The sequence below is a fragment of the Ascidiella aspersa genome, chromosome 3 (genome assembly GCF_963924565.1).
Source record: "Ascidiella aspersa chromosome 3, kaAscAspe10.2, whole genome shotgun sequence".
Lineage (NCBI taxonomy): Eukaryota > Metazoa > Chordata > Ascidiacea > Phlebobranchia > Ascidiidae > Ascidiella > Ascidiella aspersa.
In genome coordinates this window covers 23,162,464-23,183,836 of record NC_139449.1, presented here as the reverse complement: position 1 = coordinate 23,183,836, position 21,373 = coordinate 23,162,464, and the positions used below count along the sequence as shown (strand labels likewise).

The 21,373-nt window shown below is 36.9% G+C and overlaps 3 protein-coding genes across 6 annotated transcripts; 1 reads left to right on the top strand and 2 right to left on the bottom strand.

Moving 5' to 3' along the window:
* Positions 1-3,533: 3,533 nt before the first annotated feature.
* On the bottom strand, positions 3,534-8,245 carry LOC146160940 (uncharacterized). Its single transcript, XM_083385788.1, has 4 exons — positions 8,076-8,245; positions 5,406-5,577; positions 4,497-4,633; positions 3,534-4,271 (listed from the first exon to the last, which is right to left on the bottom strand). The coding sequence occupies exons 1-4, from the start codon at positions 8,134-8,136 to the stop codon at positions 4,021-4,023; spliced, it is 621 nt and encodes a 206-aa protein (XP_083241914.1). The 5' UTR covers positions 8,137-8,245; the 3' UTR covers positions 3,534-4,020.
* Positions 8,246-10,970: 2,725 nt separating this feature from the next.
* Positions 10,971-12,811, top strand: LOC146160939 (uncharacterized). Its single transcript, XM_083385619.1, has one exon. The coding sequence runs from the start codon at positions 11,035-11,037 to the stop codon at positions 11,935-11,937; it is 903 nt and encodes a 300-aa protein (XP_083241745.1). The 5' UTR covers positions 10,971-11,034; the 3' UTR covers positions 11,938-12,811.
* Positions 12,812-14,001: 1,190 nt separating this feature from the next.
* Positions 14,002-20,596, bottom strand: LOC146160938 (actin-3-like). Of its 4 annotated transcripts, XM_083385854.1 has the most exons (8): positions 20,488-20,587; positions 20,105-20,124; positions 17,608-17,823; positions 17,353-17,461; positions 16,752-16,913; positions 15,294-15,421; positions 14,592-14,775; positions 14,002-14,207 (listed from the first exon to the last, which is right to left on the bottom strand). In XM_083385854.1, the coding sequence occupies exons 1-8, from the start codon at positions 20,546-20,548 to the stop codon at positions 14,002-14,004; spliced, it is 1,086 nt and encodes a 361-aa protein (XP_083241980.1). In that variant the 5' UTR covers positions 20,549-20,587. The 4 variants fall into 4 exon arrangements, with proteins under 4 accessions (XP_083241980.1, XP_083241978.1, XP_083241979.1 ...); XM_083385852.1 differs by lacking the exon at positions 20,105-20,124 and having other exon boundaries at positions 20,471-20,596; XM_083385853.1 differs by lacking the exon at positions 20,105-20,124 and having other exon boundaries at positions 17,608-17,694; positions 20,471-20,596.
* Between the last annotated feature and the right edge of the window lie 777 nt (positions 20,597-21,373).

Genomic DNA, 21,373 nt, shown 5'->3' with positions numbered 1-21,373 from the left:
CAGAAGCAGGCATTTCAAGCCTCCAAAGACAAATCATCAGACGCCGTTCCACTGTGCCACCACGCTTGAGAGCCCAAACCACAGCAGAGGACTGGTATTACAACCTGCCGCTAATCATGTTGCAATTTCGATCAACGTGGAAAGAAGATTTACAGTGCTCGCCAGCAGAATTTCTCTACGGACAAACTCTTAAAATTCCCCACGTTTTTGCCACTACATCACAAGAAGGCGAGGCAACAGCACGAAGTATTGTATGCGAAATACGTGCCTTCATGGACAAACAGCGATACAAGCCGACATGGCCGCAAAACAATAGATTAAACTATGTCGACAAGGCATTGTGGACCTGCACGCACGTCTACACGATAAACGACGCTTCAAAACCAAGACCGGTCCCGCTCTATGGGGGACCATTTAAAGTTCTTGAAAGGAGCGGCAAATATTTCAAGCTTAATAAAAATGAAAAACGCGACAACGCATCCATTGACCGCTTAAAAACAGCCTACGTTAAGCAAATTGTTTAATGACAACTGTCAAACAACGGTGATGTTTTAACAGATGTTACCTAAGAAGAAGAAAGCTGCCCACAACCCCAAATTGAACAGACCACATCAAGAGGACGCAACGTTCGCCTCCCAGCCAGACATCGTGATTATTGTCACAGGAAATCAGATTACGTTCACCGAAATATTTTTCGTTTGTGTTTCAATTGTTCTTATCTTTTACCGTTATCAACCTTTGAAAACAAATCTACATCTTTGTGACAAGGCACACTTTTCGCTAACTAACTTCATCAATACAGCGGAACCCTGCGACTATGAAGCAGGAGCGATCGAAAGGTGTTTCCCTCAATGTCTTAAAGCAGTGTGGTCCAGCTGCAGGGTCGCTTTCGCTTTTTTGGCTAGTCAGCTTTGCTTCAATCTAGCAATATCACAATTTTTGTTTCTTTTTATTGGAATTGACAGAAAAAAGATTTGTGAAATTGTCGTTTGTGATGCATAACAATTCCACTTTTGTAAAGATAATTTATTTTGTTTGTTTTTCTTGTGGATAACAACGCTATTGTCGAGGAAGAACCTTGACCACAGACGTCACATTAATTAATAAATTTCGTAGCAAATTTGCAAAATTTTGGTGTTGAAATTATTTCATAACTATCGTAGCTGAACAAAGGTGTACATTTCATAAAGTTAGTATATATGCCATAGACTATGTATAATTTGTCAGCAATAAAGCCTAAGAAATCGCTATTTAAAACCATTGGCCTGTAAGATAAAAAAACACTGTTTTTGGCCCGCTATGAAAAGTAAGTTGGACCATGCTGTCTTAAAGCAACGGCATTGTTTGCGACCTGGTGGACTGACTTCAGGGACGTCGGAGCGATTTCAGGGCAAGGGGGGCGACTTTTTTGGTAAGGGCAGCATAGACCGCAGGCGAGCGTAGGCAGCCGAAATATTGGTGGGTCCGGGGGTACTCCCCCGGAAAAAAATTGCGGCCACGCCCTCTAGATTGGCTTAAAATGGTACCAAAAATGTTTTAACAAATGTCAACCACGTCATTTTACGATTTTTTTTGCATTTTTCTTATTTAACGTTGTGGAAGCATTTATAATTTTTCATGAAAAGGGCACTTTTGCCCCCTTGTCCCCCTTAGCAAAGGGCAGGAGGGGCGCTTGCCCCCCCTCTCCGGCGTCCCTGACTGACTTGAGTTTCAAAAGTCCAAATCTAGCTCAGCTCAATATAGCTGAGTAAAACAATTGCAACTTTGAAAACGCAAGCGTTTTCACGCGTGAACCCTGCAGCGAAATTCTCCGTTATTTCAAAGAAAACACTTGAACGCTAGACTTTGGATGACAAATCGAGTGGAATATGTTTTTGCTGGCGATAAGGAATTCAAGACGCAACCATTCAGCCGAATGGATGTCCACAAGAAAAAAATTACAAGCCAAGTCTTCTTATTTTACGCGGTCTTCTGTACACACAAGATCCATACCAGTTGGAATTCGCGATTTTTCAACGACGCCGATTACAGCGCACTTTGTAAGCATTCTATTCAACTTTAAACCACAAGCTGCTGATGTGAATGTGTTTTACATATTAACCGCTACGAAGTTCAAACTACCGCAATATCAAGTGAATTCTATTAAAAATTCACGTCGGTTTATTAAAAAATCAATAAACGGCGTCAGGCGCAAACTTCAAACAACTTTGGAAATTCTTCAAGCAAGGATCATTCGACTACACATATTTGCTAGATGACACACTCATATGCCTTTACAAACACATAACAACATTTTGCCTCTAACAAACCCAAAACTCCTACTAACATACTAATACCCGCAAAGTTACTGCTGACATATTTGGTGTCTGACAGCGCTAATAGCAACACAGAGGCCTAAAATATTTTTTGGGTAAATAACCCTAAGGCTAAATGCTAGGCTAACCGAATCGTGCATGAAATTGTTCGTCATGTATCGCATTTTATTATTGTATATCTGAATTATATTCGCGTCAAAAAGTGTTCGGTAAACCAAAAATAATAATTTATTGTTCATAAAACCGGCAGCTTTGAGCTGCTCATTTGAGTTGCTGTAGGAATAGGATCCACAGCCGACTATTTATTGCTTCCTCAATTGCATTTTTAAATCGCTTATACGTATGATTATCGTATAGAAAAATATTTTAAATTTTGCCCCCACCCCCTCTCAAAAAAATTTATAAAACACCCATAAACGTTGCTCTGTTGGGTTGTAAATAAATTGATTTGTTATTACGCCATATATGTGTTTCGCCCGCTACCTTTTGCCTGTAATTTTTTTTGTGTCACACAGTTGTTTTTTTTTATCGCACCCAAGCCATTACCAGATATCGATCTTTCAGATCTCAGATCACTAGCCTAACTCGATTAAAATATTAGTTGAGGCCTAAACCTGCCATTAAATAATATTAATCTTAGATTTGGAATTGAAAACATATGTTTTTGCAGTCGGCATGGACCCAATAGGTGTTTATGTTGATTACAATCCTTTTGGTTACAAATCCTATCAAGATCGAAAACCCTATGACTAAAATGAAGTATTTGATAGTTTGGGACGCAACAGTGAAGCCCGAATGTTATGTCACTTCTCGCAAATCCAATTTTCTTTCGAACGCAAATTTTACCACTTATTTCCTGACGAAAATCCTAACGTATGCCGAACGTAACTTTCATCTAGCGAGACCATAATTTTTTTATATGAAACAGTCAGAATGTTATTGTTTATAGATTCTGTAGTTTTTAAGGTATTAATTTATGGCGATAAAGTGTCACGGTAATGTTTATTTTAGGTCACTTTTGTTTCAGATTTACAAACTAAATTAAATTTATACCAATCGCGAGAATAAAAGCTTGGGAACCACTGGAAGAGTTTCGACTCTATTGTATATAGTTTCGCAGAATTCCATTGAGTAGCCCACAAGTTCTTCTTTCAAACCAAAGTGTGACATTTTAACCAAATCTACCTGCATCCAAAGCATACATATAAAAATGTCAAGTAACATGAAAATAGAACTGTATCTTGAAGACGACAAACAATAATCGTGTAATTCCACGACGTTAGACTATTCGTTTTAATTTAGACAAATCGGAGTAACTCTCGTTACCATTTATACATTTAGAAGTGCATTTAATTAGTACGTACAATTCATCTATGTATAGTTTGCGACTCAAAGCATGGTTTAATTTCTATTTTGAAAAAATATTTGAAAATAGTAGAAAAACAAAGATAACCACTGTAATTAACCTCAAAGCTAATTATTGTCTTTTAACCTAAAATCAATAGATTTGTACGTTTTATGATATATACAGTAACCACGAAGTATACAGTAACCACGTTTTCAAGTCAAATAGAAGAATGTGCCGTGAATTTCAGGTATTAGTATTTCAATAAAAACGCCCTCTATAGTCTACGTGTAGTGGATGTACTTTTACGTGCCTTAAAATTTACAGTGTTAAATACAACAAGCCCATTTGTGACTTAGTTTACTGAAGGTGCTGGCTATCCGCTGGTGCACTTGGAAATGGCTGCTGGTGAACGGAATATTGCATCTGGCTCGACATTTGCGGGTACTGTAGAACGCCGTTTGGCGTGTTCATGTAGAAAAGGCTCGACTGATCGAATCTCTGGGGTGCTAGTTGATAGGACTGCTGTTGCTGTTGGTGCTGCTCATACTCACCGGGATGGTTTGCGTTGGCTTGAGGCTGCGGAAGTGGCCGTATGGCGCCAGGCTTCACTAAGTCAAATTAATTACTTTAATACAAACATATATATACCATTAATTACACAAACTGAAGGAGAGTGGTTAAGATTAGCACGTGATTTAAACAAGAAACTTTTCGGGTAACTTTTAAAAGAAAGGATTTAGTCTATTTATAACAAAATAATACTTTAAAACGTATAAAAATTGATCTGACAAAAGATAAACACGCCAATAGTTATATTACGACGCGTAACATACTAGGTTCATCCGAATTTCTTTCACTTTGGTTTGCCCCTGGACTTGGGGTACGGACACGAAGTTTGCACAAAACAATTAGAATGGAGATCCCGAAGACTGCGACCAATGTTACAACCACAGCGCCCAGTATCATGAAGCTTAAATAAAAAGCTAATTTTATGCAGCTGTTGTTTGAACACTGAAGTTAAATATTTTTACTGACATCCTTGGAACGTTGGTGTGCATTTCGTTCAACTAGTGTATACTTGTCACAATATTTTAGACGAGCTATCGACACGTTGGTCTATTCCAGGGGTGGGCAAATGTATTCAATGGAAGAGCACGGAATTGTAATATAACAAAACAGTTTAATCAGCACAATAACAACGGTAATAGGAATAATAACAACGGTAATACGCATAATATCATTTAGTATCAGTATTTTGTTAATTCTTAAGAATCTATGTCTAGTCTAGTGTAACATCATAAACGAAATGCTGGCCTCAATAAAGAAATGAAAAAGAGACAATCGTTTATAAACGGTACTCTTGGTAACCTTTACATTTTTTTTTTGAAATTTTACGATCAACTATAGAAGAGCCTCAAAAAACATGCCGGAGAGCCGCATGCGGCTCGCGAGCCGCAGTTTGCCCACCCCTTGTCTATTCTATATAAACCGATTTATTTTGATAGACGTTAAGCAGACATTTGTAAAAGTATTTGGAGCATAATGGTTGAAGGTTGTGGTAAGACGTAGTAAGAGTATCAAAGCCCATAGAGAAGTAGGTATAACTTAGAATGTTTTCAATAACTCTTTATTAATTTTTAATATCTACAATCTATATTATTTAAGTATTTTATTTTCTAAATTGTAAGTTATCAATTCCAAAGTTATTATTTTATATAAATCATATTATTACTCTTGTAAACCTCAGTTGCTGATCTTTAGTAGCTGGGCTAGGCGAAATGGTTGTTCGTGTGGTTCCGGGGTTTACTCTCTCACAATCAATGTTGTAGATATTCGTACAAACCGCCGAGATTCTGGATGACCCGCAGCAGTACAGTTTATCACATGGTTGTGCCAAATGATTGCATCTGGACCCTAAGTACCGAAGTAAACTAGTGTTACGTGACAGTTCGAAATATTAGTTTTACTAACAGTGGTCCCAAACCTTTTTGTCTCCTAGCGACACTCTTTAAAATTTTCGAAACCTTATGCGACTCCAGTTTTAATGTAATACACATAAACCAGAGTTAAGATATTGTTCATATTCGAAATGTTTACATTTTCAGGTGGATTACTTCAAAATTAGGAAAGAATATCCGGATTTACTCTAAAACTATGGACAATTAATCAGAGGTGGATTCGGGATTTTTGTTTGGGGAATGCATTGGAATTTTCAGAAGTGCCGCGACAAAGTTACGTCATAACATTACTTCATAAAGGAATTAATCTTAAGAATGCATTCCGTTTTCTTCGCCAAATTTCCAATAAATAGGGTTGGGGGGGGGGGGGGGGGGGGCGATAACCCATTTGCCTTTATTCAGACACCCATGTGCTTTTCATTCACTAACAAAAAATACCATCTTGCAAAAAAGATTTCGGGCAAATAGCAAACAGTCCACCTTGCGGTAGTTTGCTGTAACATGTAAAAGGTGTAAGAAAAAACGGATGATTTTTATCGTTTAATTAGGCTGAGAAACTTGTAAGTTCAATAGGGATTTATACGTTTAATAATATGTGTGTTTTGAAAGACAAATAGTATGGCACAGAGATTAAATTTCTTTTTAAAACAAAGCAACAAAACCAGAGAATCAAAGATTCGTGGGGCAAAAAAAAATGCATTTACTTTGTTTGAAGTGGCCAAAAAATAGTTTAACGGGCATATTCCGGGGCCCTTGACCACAACGAGTGTTTACTAGCCTAACCACATTGTTGTGGACTAAACATGATCGCTAAAAGGAACAAAAAAATGTTTAAAAATTTTAGTATATTCCAGTGCTGTAATGACTTAGACGCTTTTTCTCAAAAGACTTTTACTACAGTATTTTGAAATAATGACTTTATTTAACTTAAAGTCATTAATCAAAAGTTTTTGCACCAAATAACTTGAGTTGAAATTAAAATGTGTTTTTGTTAAATACATTTTTTAATAAAATTTAATTTGTGCGCGTTAAACTTTTAGCTTGCAATATATTGCGTATGATTTATTTTTTGATTAATTTATTGCATACAATCGGACTAGTTGACCATTATTAATAGTTTAACCTTTAATTTTTATATCAAGGACGACTTGACTTGCTCTCATAAGGCTTGGTTCGCTTTTTGATTTATGCGACTTGTTGTTTTGAAAAGACTTGTCTTGTTGTTTTGAAAAGACTTGTCTTGTACGCAAGCTATTTTACAAATTACTTGTTAATAACACTGGTTAATCCAAACCAATAGTAGCCTAAACTCAAATAAACAGTCAAACATTTCTTGCCTCCCAAACTAAAACTGGGCGCACATTTTTAAAGGCATTTTAAAATGTGCGCGCATTCTGGAAAAAGTTCGCACATTTTTGAAAGAATTTTAAAATGTGTGCACATTTTCGCCAGCACATTTTTGCGCACATTGTTCAAAAAACGCCACGTCCCCTGTTGCATCTAGGTCTAGGCCCTAGATGAAAAATGGAAGTGTATTGCAATAAGTATTCTAGGGCAACCTTATTGCCCTACACTGCCTTTTTATGTGAAACATATAGACCAGCGTTTTTACGTCACAATCGAACATGCATATCTTAGTTATTATGACGTAAATTTATCTAGAAATATGCATTATTAAAAAAATGGCCTAGGCAAAATGCTCAAAACTGTTGTGCCGAAAAAGGCAAAGACTTCTTACTTTTTATTTGAGAAGAGGACAAGTGCGAAAAACACAATTTTTCTGCGCAAATTGTTTTGTGAAAGTGCGCAATTGAGCAGTTGCGCACGTTGTAGGGAACACTGATGGTGATAAGATAAACACGATTGTTTTCCCAAAACAAATACAATAAGCCAGAGTTGCAAGTAGAATATGTTTTTACCGGAGCGCAAGATATATTTTGGAAAACGTCAGAAAAGTTAAGCCTCACCGCGACGTCTAAAAGTAGCAACCTTACAAAACTGAGGTTATCGTTCGATGTCGTGCAAAAATATGATCTTGGTCTCCATACATACAAGAAGATGGCGGAATTAGGGCCTAGTTAAAAGAGAACATGGCCCAGTAAAAAAGCACATTTTTTAAATGTCCGGCGTATACCTGCAAAAATTAATATTTTACAGGAACGCCGTTCCGGTAAGTTCATACGTACTTTCACCACTGCCTTTACACGATTGCTGGACTGGCAAAAGCTTTTACTTTTCCCTTTTTAGTGTTTTAGTTTGCTATTGTTGTCGTTTTCTTGTTAATGTTTTCTACCACAATACACGGAAACCCATCACCGGAAAACACTGGTTTGAATTACAATACTGCGCTTCATGTATGTTTTTTCCTAATTTTTCATTTATTTATTCTGTTTTTACGTATAATATTTATAGACAACCACAAAAGCGTGTTTAAATAGAGCTTATTATACGTACCTTTGATTACGCTGCCCCAGTGAAATATTACGAAAATAATGCACATCGCTCTGAAAAACATAATTACGACGATACGAGATATCACAGCCCTGCTGATGAAATTTTCATGCAGCGAAATGTGATTTACAAATAATCCACGTTCAACAAAAGTGGCACTTTTTTGCGATCTTACAAGCTGTCTATATGATCTCTATTTGGGTCGTTGCGATGCGACCGCCTTATGTAAGACGGGAAATGTAATCGGTTGGCTGACTGTTAATGAATCCAACACCTAGCAGCGACGTTAACTAATTCAAAAGCCCTTTAACTACAGTAGCAACAGCAACTAAAGGCAATCAATATAGGCCTATTTCTAATTAACGCTCATTGCGTCGACTGAGTAAAGGTTAAACTTAATCGCGTATCAACGCCTCCCAAATAAATTTTAAGGCTGGGGCGTTTGCATCACCAGAAGATTGTTTAGCACTTTTGTTAACTCCTTCGTAAACACTTCAAAATGCAATTGTACCGTAAATGTAAGTTGATTCCAACTTTATAACTACCAGATAATATAGTTTCCCATTCCGCTGTTTCAAAAACCCATTTGGTCGAAAATTTGCAACCAAATCGCGTGAAGCGCGGAAAAAGTTGTGTTTATTTCGTTAACTTGGAAAAACTTTTAATCTTGGAAATACTGGACACATTTGGCACATAAAGAGATTGTTCGATATTTGTAAAAGACGTTTCTCGAAATATATGAGGGGGCACACAATAAGACTGACAACGCAACAATATGACGAGCAAAACTAAGATTTTATATCGTCCGAATAAGACCTAATCCTATACCTAAATAAGTCCTAAATTCAACAAAAGGGGGCCTTAATGGGCAGAATTACGCCTAAAACTCTAGGGAAAGGGTATAGGACGATTGGGGACGACCTGCCTGGCATCGCCTGTTTGCTGTCGACGTTTATGCGCCCTTGTTTGAACGACGTCGTTGGGGCGCCGCTGCCTGTTTGGGGTTAGGGACGGGTAATAGGTTGGGCTGGTATTATGGCTAGAGTCCATACGAGGGCCATGGATTTCACACAAATTATGTTCCGTAAAATGTGCAAACAGATTTTTGGAAACGGTAAAAAATGGGCAAACATATTAGCTTATAGGACATTTCGTTCGACTGCTGGTTTTTTCAAAAACTGTTAAATATGCAGCACTGAAACAATGATTCAAGTCAATAAATTAAGAAGTAAAACGAGTTATCTACTCAATTTCCAGTATTTTGGATGAAAATCAAACCATCATCAGTGTTCAAAAATCTCCACCTATTAGTCGCGTTTTTTAACTTATAAAGTGACGCAGTGTATGCCGCAAAAAGCATATACTAAAACGGGCGTTATTTGGGTTAAAACTTTTTATATGTTTGTTGTTTCTCTACTGAAATGTTTATAATCCGTTTGTAGTTATTTACCGTCAATCTAACCATTTTTTAGGAGGAAGCAATTCAAATACCATTGGTTTTAAAATAGGCATCGTTTTACACATAGACTTTGTCAACCATATAGTGCGGCATTGACTACATATCAAACACAATGAAAACGCTTTTTAATAAATAAACGATTTGTGCTAATAGAAATTTCGCGAAACCGTTAGAGTTTGAAGAATGTGAGACCATGTGCTATTACGCGCGGGTTACTTCTTTTTAATTAATAACGATCAAGCACAGACGTTTTGTGAAAGCAAATTAATGGCCCCTCAATTCTGCACCTGAAATCGGTGCTGAGCGAAGTCACGATTTTCAAGCAGGTATCTCCAGCGTTCGGTCGTTAATGTGTGAATAGCGATTCAGTTTAGGATAAGTATATGCAGAGGTTAAAAAAGTAAAACACGACGTGGCAATCGTATTGGTCTGATTCAAAACTGTCTAGACTCTAGACCAGTGGTTCTCAACCTTTTTTTTACTGCGTACCACCTCGAGCTTCTATGATCTTGTTGCGTACCAACAAATTGTCGAAAAAATCAACTTTACTCAAAATGTAGGCTATATAGGATTATTAAAAGGGGTGGATTAGCTAATTATAGTTAGGCCGGAAATTTCAAAACAAATGCGGCCCTCTACTCTGAAAAAAGTTTTCCCTTTTTTAACAAGATACTGGTCAAGTTTTGTGATTCTTTGTTCTTTTGCTATGATGTCATAAAATAAATTTGCATAGATGTTCCAGAGATAATAGTTCCTATCGTTAAAGAAGCATAAAATTTTTAACTATACAATCATTATAATGAATGTATAGCTCATTACAATAAAATAAATGCTTAACCTTTTGGTAGAACTGTAATTTTGCTTAAAAACATACTGCGTATAGCGTACCACCCAAAATGATTCGCGTACCACTAGTGGTACGCGTACCACAGGTTGAGAACCACTGCTCTAGACCAACCTTGCCTAATAAGGACGAAGCTTATTTTGTATACGAATGCAAAATATTATATAAGCACTATCCGCTATATCAGCATTGGTTTTACCAACAAGTATATAGGCAATTGGTTATGGCTCACGAATACCATTCATGATACAGAGTTAGCAAAACATAAGATTAGTGGTTCTTGCCCTTATACACATGTAGACTGGCAAAAAATCCTTTCACCACTTCTTGGTATGCAAAGAGTTTAGATTATCGCCTAAAATACGAACCCTGCAGTTTCGCAAGACAGCACGAGGCTCGCAGAGAAGCCGACGTCATACGGTACAAACGAACGGAAAGTGTCAATACAGCAAACCTGGCAAGATATATCAAAGGATGTGGCTAGTCACCGTAAATTCTTAGGGCAATGTGCTAAGGCCAACGTTTTTAATAATGTTTGCAGATAGTTTAGCTGAATTGTTTTAACTTGTTTCAGTTTTACAAATTACTTATAGATAGATTTGTGTTTCGTCCTGTTCAATCATTTCTGGGAATTGTGGCTGAGTGGTAAATCTAATATCATGGCTGACGCTTGTCTATGGGTTTGCAACAACACCTCTGGCAACTGGTATTATCACAGGACACAGCTCGATCCACAACAAGCAGCGAATAAATGCGGAAAGCACGGTGCTCAGCTAGCCATGGTTGACGATGCCCAGAAGTTTGAGGATGTAAAGAAATGTTTTCCCACTTTCATGGGACAGCCATGCCAACAAAATTACTATATGATCGGCATGTCGACAACCAATCAAAGGGACTTTTACTGGATAGACGGCAGAAAAGTTTCAAATAATTTTCCGGCCGACACGATCGTTCTGACGAGTTCGGTTTCTGGACAACTGACGTACGGGGCCATCAGTAAGAGTGGAAAAATTATGTTCGATTCGTTTAAAGCAAAACAAGCGTACGTTTGCTTTAAACCTCACGCAGAACAACCATCAAACAAAGACAACACGGTCAACTCGCACACGCAAACCGATAGTGGCAACAATAACAACACAGCAATAGTTGGAGCAATCGCGGCAGTTCTCGGCCTCGTGCTTATTGCAATGATAGCGTATGTGGTGTACAAGAAGCTCAAGGACAAGCCGCGCCACAAAGCACAAACGGTTATATCGGCAGGCATTGCTAATCAGGTCGCTCCAATGGCTGGCGAGAGCACTTACGCAACGATCGAGGAAAACTCTAACGTGCAAAGTGCTAGCGACACAGCGTACAGCGCCATCACAGCGACAAGCAGTAATCTCAGTCCAACCGAGGTTTACTACTCATCAGTTCCGGCCCCACCTGACGTGTACGCTCAAGTAGATAAGAGCAAGAAAGCGAACGAGCGCAAAGACACCGAAGCGTATAGCGTCGTGGATAAGTCCAACAAGGTTCCCGAGGTTTATAGTGTGGTCAACAAAACACCAAAAGGCACATAACACTCGATAGTTACAAAATCAGGTCAATATAAATATGTCACTGATAAACATTAGATAACGCGAGATTGTAAATATAGTAATAGTATTATTGTCAAACTCATTCGATTCAACACTGTTAAATACAAACTTGTTTATGATCGTAAATGCTTGCTATGTAACGTTTTTTCACTGACATTGCTTTAGATTGCGTCATATCCGTTGTATTATTGTACGTTGCCATTGAAGCTTTTCATTTTCAGATATAGTTGAATCATTTTCCCATCATATTTAGACATATAGAAATGACAGCTGTTTAAATACAAGTCAGCACAGCATGACAGCACGTGATACCATAGACGTAAACGTTTACCCATATTATGCTACTAAACAACAACGCGTGGGTTTGTTATTTCAAATTGATTGTTTTTCGAAAAGGCCTTTGGGTGCATGCTTTAAAAAAACTATAACATGCATGAGCTTCGGGAAAATGCCTTCCGTCTTTGAAAGTGAACTTAGATCGTTGGTATACTGGGCCTATTAAACTTGCAAAGATATTAAATAAACTGTAAACGTGTTACAGTATTTTCAATACACTGTTTTTATATGAGATCAATCCATTGTGGAATATAAACTCAATTCTTTTTTAAAAAGATGTTACACCAAAAAAGTATTATAGTTAAGTAATTTTTTTGTGCTTCGTACAGGTCTATTACCGCTTTGCAATGTGGTCATTCTGACTAAAAACATACGTATTTTCAGCTTCGCATTTTGGAAAATTTTATTAAGATAAACCTGTGGTTTTGCGGCTTGTGGCAACTTTTAATGTATTTAGTAGCTGTTCAACACGTACATATGTAACCATCGCCTTTTAAATCTTGTTTAAATAATTTAGAAAAATGCCATCATATTATGTGTTTCACCAATGCTTTAAGCCTCCTTATATAAATTAAAAGTGTTGTCAATGGATATTCAAAAAACGTAAGTTTTACTTGTTCGCGATGGCTACCTATATAATGACCCTTTACAAAAATCCTGTATTTTCTGCTGGATATCTCTGTATGCAGTTGTAATTTGCCAACCAGTAGGTTTAAGTAAAATGTTGTGATCCACATATTTAACTGTATGTTATGCAAAGGCGGATCCAGGAATTTTGTATAGTCAAGATCAAGAGTTTACACAGCACGTCTTATAATTAATGACTTTCTCAGCTTGAACCCCTCAGCTCGAAGGTGAAAATAAGTGCGGTAGTTCTAACTGGGGTTCGAGCAACAACTTAACCTACAGTAAAGTAGATATTAAATTATGTAAGATGGAGCACACCCTTTTCGCGAAACGTTCGAACGACACCTGCCTCGGGGACACGGACTTTTTCTAAAAAAAATAATTTTAAAAGTCAATATTTGCATTTACAATCGTTTTGGTTGCAATACAATTTCCGATAATTTAAGGCCAAATACGTATTGACGAGACATTGTAAATTTTTTATGTGGTGGTACACATTGTTTCTATACACAATGATTTATTTCGACTTATTCACCATATAGAGCAGGGGTTCTTAAACTGGGGTCCATATAGCCCTAATCGAAATAATAGTGTATTTTTAAAAAGTAATCATCATTTTTTAAAGATAAGTGTTTTTGCACTGAATGTCAATTTAGACTCCATTGCACTTTTGCATTTTTTGGACGGAAAACAGCAGACGCCATGTTTATAATTCCTTGCTGGTCCACGCGAAGCAAAAATGTGATTAGAGGTCTGCGGTAAAAACAATTTAAGAACCCCTGATCTAGAGGTACGTCACACCATCTATGCGATTGTATTTTGGAAAAATAGTTGAAAATTTAAGGGTACCTAAAAATCGAAAATAATTGTTTCTGGAAATGCTTTTACACGCGACAAAAATAAAATTAACAAAGAATCGAACTTTCATTCAGTTTAACAATTTAAACGTTTATTTTGACAAAACGTGTGGATTTGAAAATCCCAAACCAAAAGTTATATGTTGAAAACCTGTTAAACGCGAGATTGTCCGTAACCACGTGCGTCCTACGCAACAACCGATTTCCAGTTCTCGTGAAACTCTGATTAAAAGCACTTCCTGTGCACGATTGACGGTCCGGATTCGTCATACTCTTGTTTGGAGATCCACATCTGTTGAAAGGTGGAGAGAGATGCGAGGATGGAGCCTCCGATCCAGACCGAGTATTTGCGCTCGGGAGGAGCAATGATTTTGATCTTCATCGTGCTTGGGGCAAGGGATGTGATTTCCTTTTGCATTCTGTCACCGATACCTAAAATAGCAGTGTCTTTATTACAAGGCGTGCCGTGCCAGAAATATCAAATGCACAATATTCACACACTGTTCATACAAACAGTGCTTCCCAACCAGTGCGTCGCGAAGCATTTCTAAATGTTACAGTTTTGTATTAGATCGGGAAATTATTGCACTATCATTACGTAACATTTATGCAGCAATATCAGAAATACGTTACAATTAGATGTGTTGTGTCGCATTAACTATTGTAACGTACGCCAGTAGTAAAGATGCAGGTTTTATGTTACTTTATTCGTTTTGTCATATCTTATTGTGGGTCGCACAATAAAACTTGCAATAAGGTGGATCGCGAACTGAAAAAGGTTGGGAAGCACTGCATTAGAATAAAAAATGTGCATACCTGGGTACATGGTGGAACCACCTGACAAAACGGTGTTTGCGTATAAGTCTTTTCTTATATCAACATCGCACTTCATAATAGAATTGTACGTTGTTTCATGAATGCCCGATGACTCCATACCGAGCATGGCTGGCTGGAACATAGCCTCTGGACAGCGGAAGCGTTCGTTTCCAATCGTAATGACCTGTTTAGGTAGTGGATTTTAATTTTTTAACTTTTTACTTTTTTATAACTGGTTGCACTAGCCGGATGTGATAAATGTAAGAAATGACAAATTTGTAATAAAAATTGTACGTATTGCGTTATAAATGAAATATTATTAATTAGATAATATTTCTTTAAACAAACGTCGGATGGAACAGTGTATCCTGGTATCAACACTAAGTTTTGTTAAAGACTTAAAATTGAACATGGCTGGCCGGTGGCCGCATTATTTACTATTTGGCAGCAAGTTGTATACCAATGCTTCACAGTTTCTGACAAAAGTAAGCTTAAACATGATTTTTTTTATTTTTCTTTATTCTAAAAAATAGGTTGTGGAAAACATCCAACTTCGCAGTTTCTTGATACTTTTCTGAACAGATAACCAGTTAAAACAATAAATAAATTTTCTTCCAACTCACTAATAAAGAAAATATTATTGTCCACAGGGCCGAGTGAACGTTATTTAGCATAAAAATAGGACTTGGCCAGTATATATACTTGTCCGTCTGGAAGTTCATAGCTTTTCTCCAACGAACTACTGGTCGCGGCAGTGGCTAACTCCTGATCATAGTCCAGTGCGACGTAGCATAATTTTTCCTTAATATCTCGCACAATTTCTCGTTCAGCTGAAAAAAGAATTGTTTAATTCCAGTTGATTTGTTATTGGAAAAGGCCACCTTCGATGGAGACGGGGATGCGAACAGTTTTTGCACAATGTGCGCAAAAATGTGCACGCCTTTAACAGCCTTCAAAAAAGTTCGCAATTTTTTCACAATGTGCGCACATTTTAAACAGCCTTCAAAAAACTGCGCACTTTTTTTAACAATGTGCGCAAATTTTAAACAGCCTTCAAAAATGTGCGCAGCTTTTTAACAATGTGCGCACATTTTGAACAGCCTTCAACAATGTGCGCACTTTTTTTAAGAATGTGCACACATTTTGAACAGCCTTCAGAAATGTGCGCACATTTTGAACAGCCTTCAACAATGTGCGCACCTTTTTAAGAATGTACGCACATTTTGAACAGCCTTCAACAATGTGCGCACTTTTTTTAAGAATGTGCACACATTTTGAACAGCCTTCAGAAATGTGCGCACTTTTTTTTTTAACAATGTGCACACATTTTGAACAGCCTTCAAAAATGTGCGCACCTTTTTAACAACGTGCGCACATTTAGAACTGCCTTCAGAAATGTGGGCACTTTTTTAACAATGTGCGCACATTTTAAAACACCTTCAAAATGTGCGCACATTGTTAGAAAAAAGTGCGCACATTTTTGAAGGCAGTTTAAAAAGTGCGCACATTTTTGAAGGCAGTTTAAAATGTGCGCACATTTTTGAAAGCAGTTTAAAATGTGCGCACATTTTTTTGCACATTGTGCAAAATAACGCCACGTCCCCTATTGCTTCGATGGGCACGATTCATCGTTTTGGTTGAAAGCACACTTTAATGTGATTTATAGGCTACTCTTGAAGGCATTCAGAATCCACACAAACCTCGCAACAGAGCGAGGGTTCTAGCACAAACTTTATTTAACGCTGACTCCTTAGATTGTTTTGGACCAGAGTCATTAAAATTGTAATGCTAAGGTCATAAAAAATAGACTTGAGAAATCTAATGTTTTCAGTTCAAAAATGTAAAACGTAAATGAAGTCTAAATCCATTCAAGAAAAGGGCGCCCCAAATCTAGTTTTTAATTAAACTCTTATATAGTTTGAGAGATTCATTCCATTTTTCAAATAACATACTATAATTTTAATTAGACCTTCATATATCCCTAAAACTAGTCAAAGTGTCCCCAAGGGATCTGCGTAACCAAGTTTAAGAACTCCTGGTCTACATTTTAAAATGATTGTCAACTCATTGTGTGAAAAACTATTAGAGAATAAAAAATGGTACATTCTGGGAAACCAACATGTGACTAAATATTATCTCACTAAATGCTAATATGTCGACCTGTTGTGGTAAACGAGTATCCCCGTTCTGTAAGAATTTTCATCAGATGCTCGGTAAGATCTCTTCCGGCCAAATCCTGTCGCAAAATGGCATGTGGGAGAGCATAGCCCTCGTAAATTGGAACTGTGTGGGAAACTCCGTCACCGCTGTCAAGCACAATACCTGTCATAAACGGTCCATTTATTAGTTCGTACCGACATTAATCGGCATGCAAATGTCGGACTAACTGATCAAGGTTAATGGCAAAAAGCAATTCCTAGTCCAGGACTACTCAATTAGTTTAACCAAAGGTCTCGACACGAAAGTATTATCAACATTTTCCGGGCAATCGGGTAAATATTTTAAAATTGTGCGGCGAATGTGCAAAAAGACTATTTTATTGTTTTGCTATAGTTGGCTAGTGGACGATTCCGTCTCCTTTGTTAGTTTTTTTGCAAGTGTTATCTAATCGTAACACGGCTATATCATATACAATATGATTTTGTCAGTGAACTATACATTTGTTGACGTACATATTAAACACTTCCAAGGTTCAAAAACGGATTGTGGTCCGCCAATTTAATAGCAGTGTTCTATGCAATCCTTCAAAATTATTTTTTACCTGTTGTTCTTCCAGACGCGTAGAGTGACAACACAGCCTGGATGGCGACATACATCGCTGGGGCATTAAAAGTTTCGAACATAATTTGGGTCATTTTCTCTCGATTAGCCTGCAAAAGATAATAACGAAACATACAGATCTGCCTGTTTGAAATATCGACTTAGCGTGTATCACGTGTTTTTTCTGGTTTCGAATACACAAATAAAAAAGAGAAGAAAACTAAAAAAACATTTGCAAACATTAAAAACTACAAACTTTTGGATTAAGGGGTGCTTCAGTTAGCAGTACTGGATGTTCCTCGGGCGCCACACGCAACTCGTTGTAAAATGTGTGGTGCCAAATCTTTTCCATGTCGTCCCAGTTGGTAACGATTCCATGTTCAATGGGATACTTTAAACTGAGAATACCGCGCTTGCTTTGGGCTTCGTCGCCAACATAGCTGTCTTTTTGGCCCATTCCGACCATAACACCCTAAATATAATATAAATATAGTGATTTTACAATAAAAAGTAGCCCTTTCTAGCGTATCGTAGGATTTGCCGTATAGCGTATCCCTATTAACATTTTTTAATTATGGAATGCAGTCGGACCCAGACCAGGAAAGTTACAACAGTATATTAATTTAGCAATATTGCTAAATTATCTGACCCTTGTTTTAACGTGACGCAAAGAAGTAACCTTTAGAACACCACGCCAAGTTTCAGGTTGAAGATTTTTAGTTTCATACAAAAGCTAAATTGCAAAAATGTTATAGGTTCGAGCAAACGAAAAAATGCTTCTACAATTTTAAGTTCCTGAAAATAAAATTTTGATTTTTGATTTGCCAATTATAGGTCTTTACATAGAAACATAATACCCAGATTTGCGCTAATAGATTTAGCGCCAGATTTGCGCGAAAAAAATTGGGCACTGGTCTATAATCTTACCGTTAAAATTAAATAAATCAACGCACTTTATTTGGGCTAGGGCAGAGGTTTTCACCCTATGGGCCATGGCCCATAGTGGGCCACAGAGCTTTGCATACAGCGCTATCAGAAATCATGACATTAATATAAACACATAAGAGTCCGTATAAAATAAAAACACCTCGACCTAATGTTCTGTTTGTAACATCATTTCTTTTTGCAATGAGGTTATATTTTGCGCCACCTAATGTGGTTCGGTTGCCGGTAAGGTTGCCAAACGTAACAATCGCCTCGCTTACGTATTATTCTTTTTATATTTATTGTTTTGTTTGCAAGCAGAAGGGATGTTCAAAGTAGAATCCCAAAGTATTCTAGAATAATAGGTTTCGAATCTAGAATAACGAATCCAGAATAGCGAATCCTGGTATATTTTTATGAAATTATCTAACCTTGGTTTTGTTTGGGGAAGAGATTAATTTTAATCTACCCCACAGGGCCTACAATCACAGCAATAAATCGCCCAAACAATTTGCTAACATGTGTACATTATAATAAAAAAATCGGCGCTCTTTCACTATCGTACGTAAAAATTAATAAAAAAAATTTTTTCTTCAAATGCCGCATACCCAGACTTGGACAACTAGATTTATTTAGCTTTTTAAAATTAGATTAGAATTAAAATTAGAGCATTTCAGTTTTTCCAAATTAGATTAGAATTAGATCATTTTGAGTTTTCTTAAATTAGATTAGAATTAGAATTACCGAATTCTTAAAAAAACCGAATTTGAACTAGAATTTAAACTAAAATTACATTTTATTATTCACAATCAATTACATTTAACTCGAGAAGTATTTTAATAGGAATGTGCATGTCAATTATGTGTGTGCTAATTTTTAGGCATTTTAGCATAGCATATGATTTTTAGTAGCATATGATTTTTAGTAAATTTTTTGTTTTCACTAAGAGGCTAAAAATGTCGTTCGCGGTATTCTGAGTTCAATTCGGTTCATTTGGATTCCATTGGGTTCCACTCGGTACCATTCGGCATTTAGTACGGTAATTCTCCTACGAGTTACATTAGGTCCTATTGGAATCTTTTGGGTTCCATTGGGGGCCATTCGGTATTTCGTGATTATTCTACGAGTTACAATGGGTTATTTTGGGTTTTATCGGTACCATGTTCATTGCGACCATCCTTAGGCCCTTTAAGTTTCAAAACACTCTCATGCGACAAGATATGCTTCAGTGTAAAATTAAATCAGATTTAGGAGTAAAACGGACGTTTAGTTTGGTTGGCATTCGTTACCATTCGGTATTTAGTACCACCCGTCCGGTTTCAGATTCTCAAGTCTATAAATTGGCAAAAAACAGAAGATAAAGGAATGTAATACGTAAAATTTTCGGCGCCTTTCGTTATAAACTGATCCTTTTTTATTGACCGACCGTTATATTTGCTAGCCCGCTTTATATATATTTAGCTACTCGCATGGGCGGTCCAAAGCCATGCCATTAAGTATCCGACGTAACACATTTGAAATAACGTACAACCTTTATTAATTTATTGTGTTGTTGAAACTTGGTGCTTTTCATTAAAAGTTTATTTTGGGCCAACGCAATTTTTTTACTAACTTAGTGAGCCATGAGCAAAAAAAGGTTGAAAACCCCTGGGCTAGGAAGGGTGTCGTTTAGTGTTTGGGTGTGTCAAGTATTATTATATTTATTATTTAGTAACATTGCTTTACCTATAACCAAACGCTAACCGGCACCCTAAACCAAATAGTAGACAAGCGCTAAAATTTGCATTTACGTTGGAAAAATAGGCAAAATTTTTTTACGGTCACGTGACCCCCTGCTGAATACCCAAACCTTATGTTTGTTGCCCAATTCTGCATGGAAAACAAATATATAGCATTTTTCGGCGCATTAAAAGTAACGAAACGAGTCGGCAAAAATGAAATTGCAAAAAATATATAATTTATATGGGGTAATAAATATAATAATACTTGAGCCACGCCCACCAAAGCCCAAACAATGTTGGCAATTTAGCCCCCAGTGAAAATGTGGTATAGGATTCTAGACCAGCGCCAAAATTTGGATGAACTAACTTTAAGTCCCATTTCTTTTACCTTTGTTACACCCCGTCACCCGGATTTTCCATACTTTCCAGACTGGTTCAATTCAAGCCTATACGAAAAAAAATATATAAAATCACCTGATGTTTTGGTCGACCAACTAGAGATGGAAAGACAGCCCTAGGTGCGTCGTCACCAGCAAATCCAGCTTTACACATACCGGATCCATTATCGATTACCAAAGCAGCAACATCGTCGTCAAGCATGTTGATAGAAATTTTGCACAGGAAATACCTTGCTGTTAAATAGTGGAAAAAGATTACCTAAAAAAATCACAGTGATGAAAGCACTTATATTTCTAATTGTTAATATTTAAAATTTATAAACTTTTACATTATGACACAATTCTAAGGTTAAAAACATCCTGCTCTCAACCTTCTAATAAAAAACACTACTATTGAGTGCACAGTTACCTGCTTTACCTATGTGAAAAAGTGATCATGCTACTAGTGCTTACCATCGAACCTACAATCACACATTGCCGCCTAACAGACGATCCAATTGTTACATACATTACCAAATTTGGTCATAGCATTACCAAATAAGGTAAAACAATGTGGGAAACTAAAATATAGAAAAATCAAATGTTTTTTTTAATAAGGGGTACGTACAATAAGTCCAAAGAGCCAACTTTGGAAATCGAAATTGTCTACGTATATTTTCTCAAATTACAACACCGCTTAAGTTAGGTTAATGACTTTTTAAACAAAATTAACATTAATCCTAAAATAAAAATATTTTTTTATGTTTTTCTTCTGTATAGCTATTGGTACCAGTCAAACTTGATTCGTTTTGAAAACAATAAAGAATGAAGATAATGTTAGGAATCGTAAAATTTAGCTGTGCTCCTAAAACGCCTTTTTAAAGCACGGAGACCTCGTGAGGTCAGTTTGGCAAACTTGTCCGCTATTTTCATTTATGGTAAGATCGAGTCTAAATCTTTGCCTTTTAATTAAGCCTACAGTAGTTTTTAAAGTAGCTGT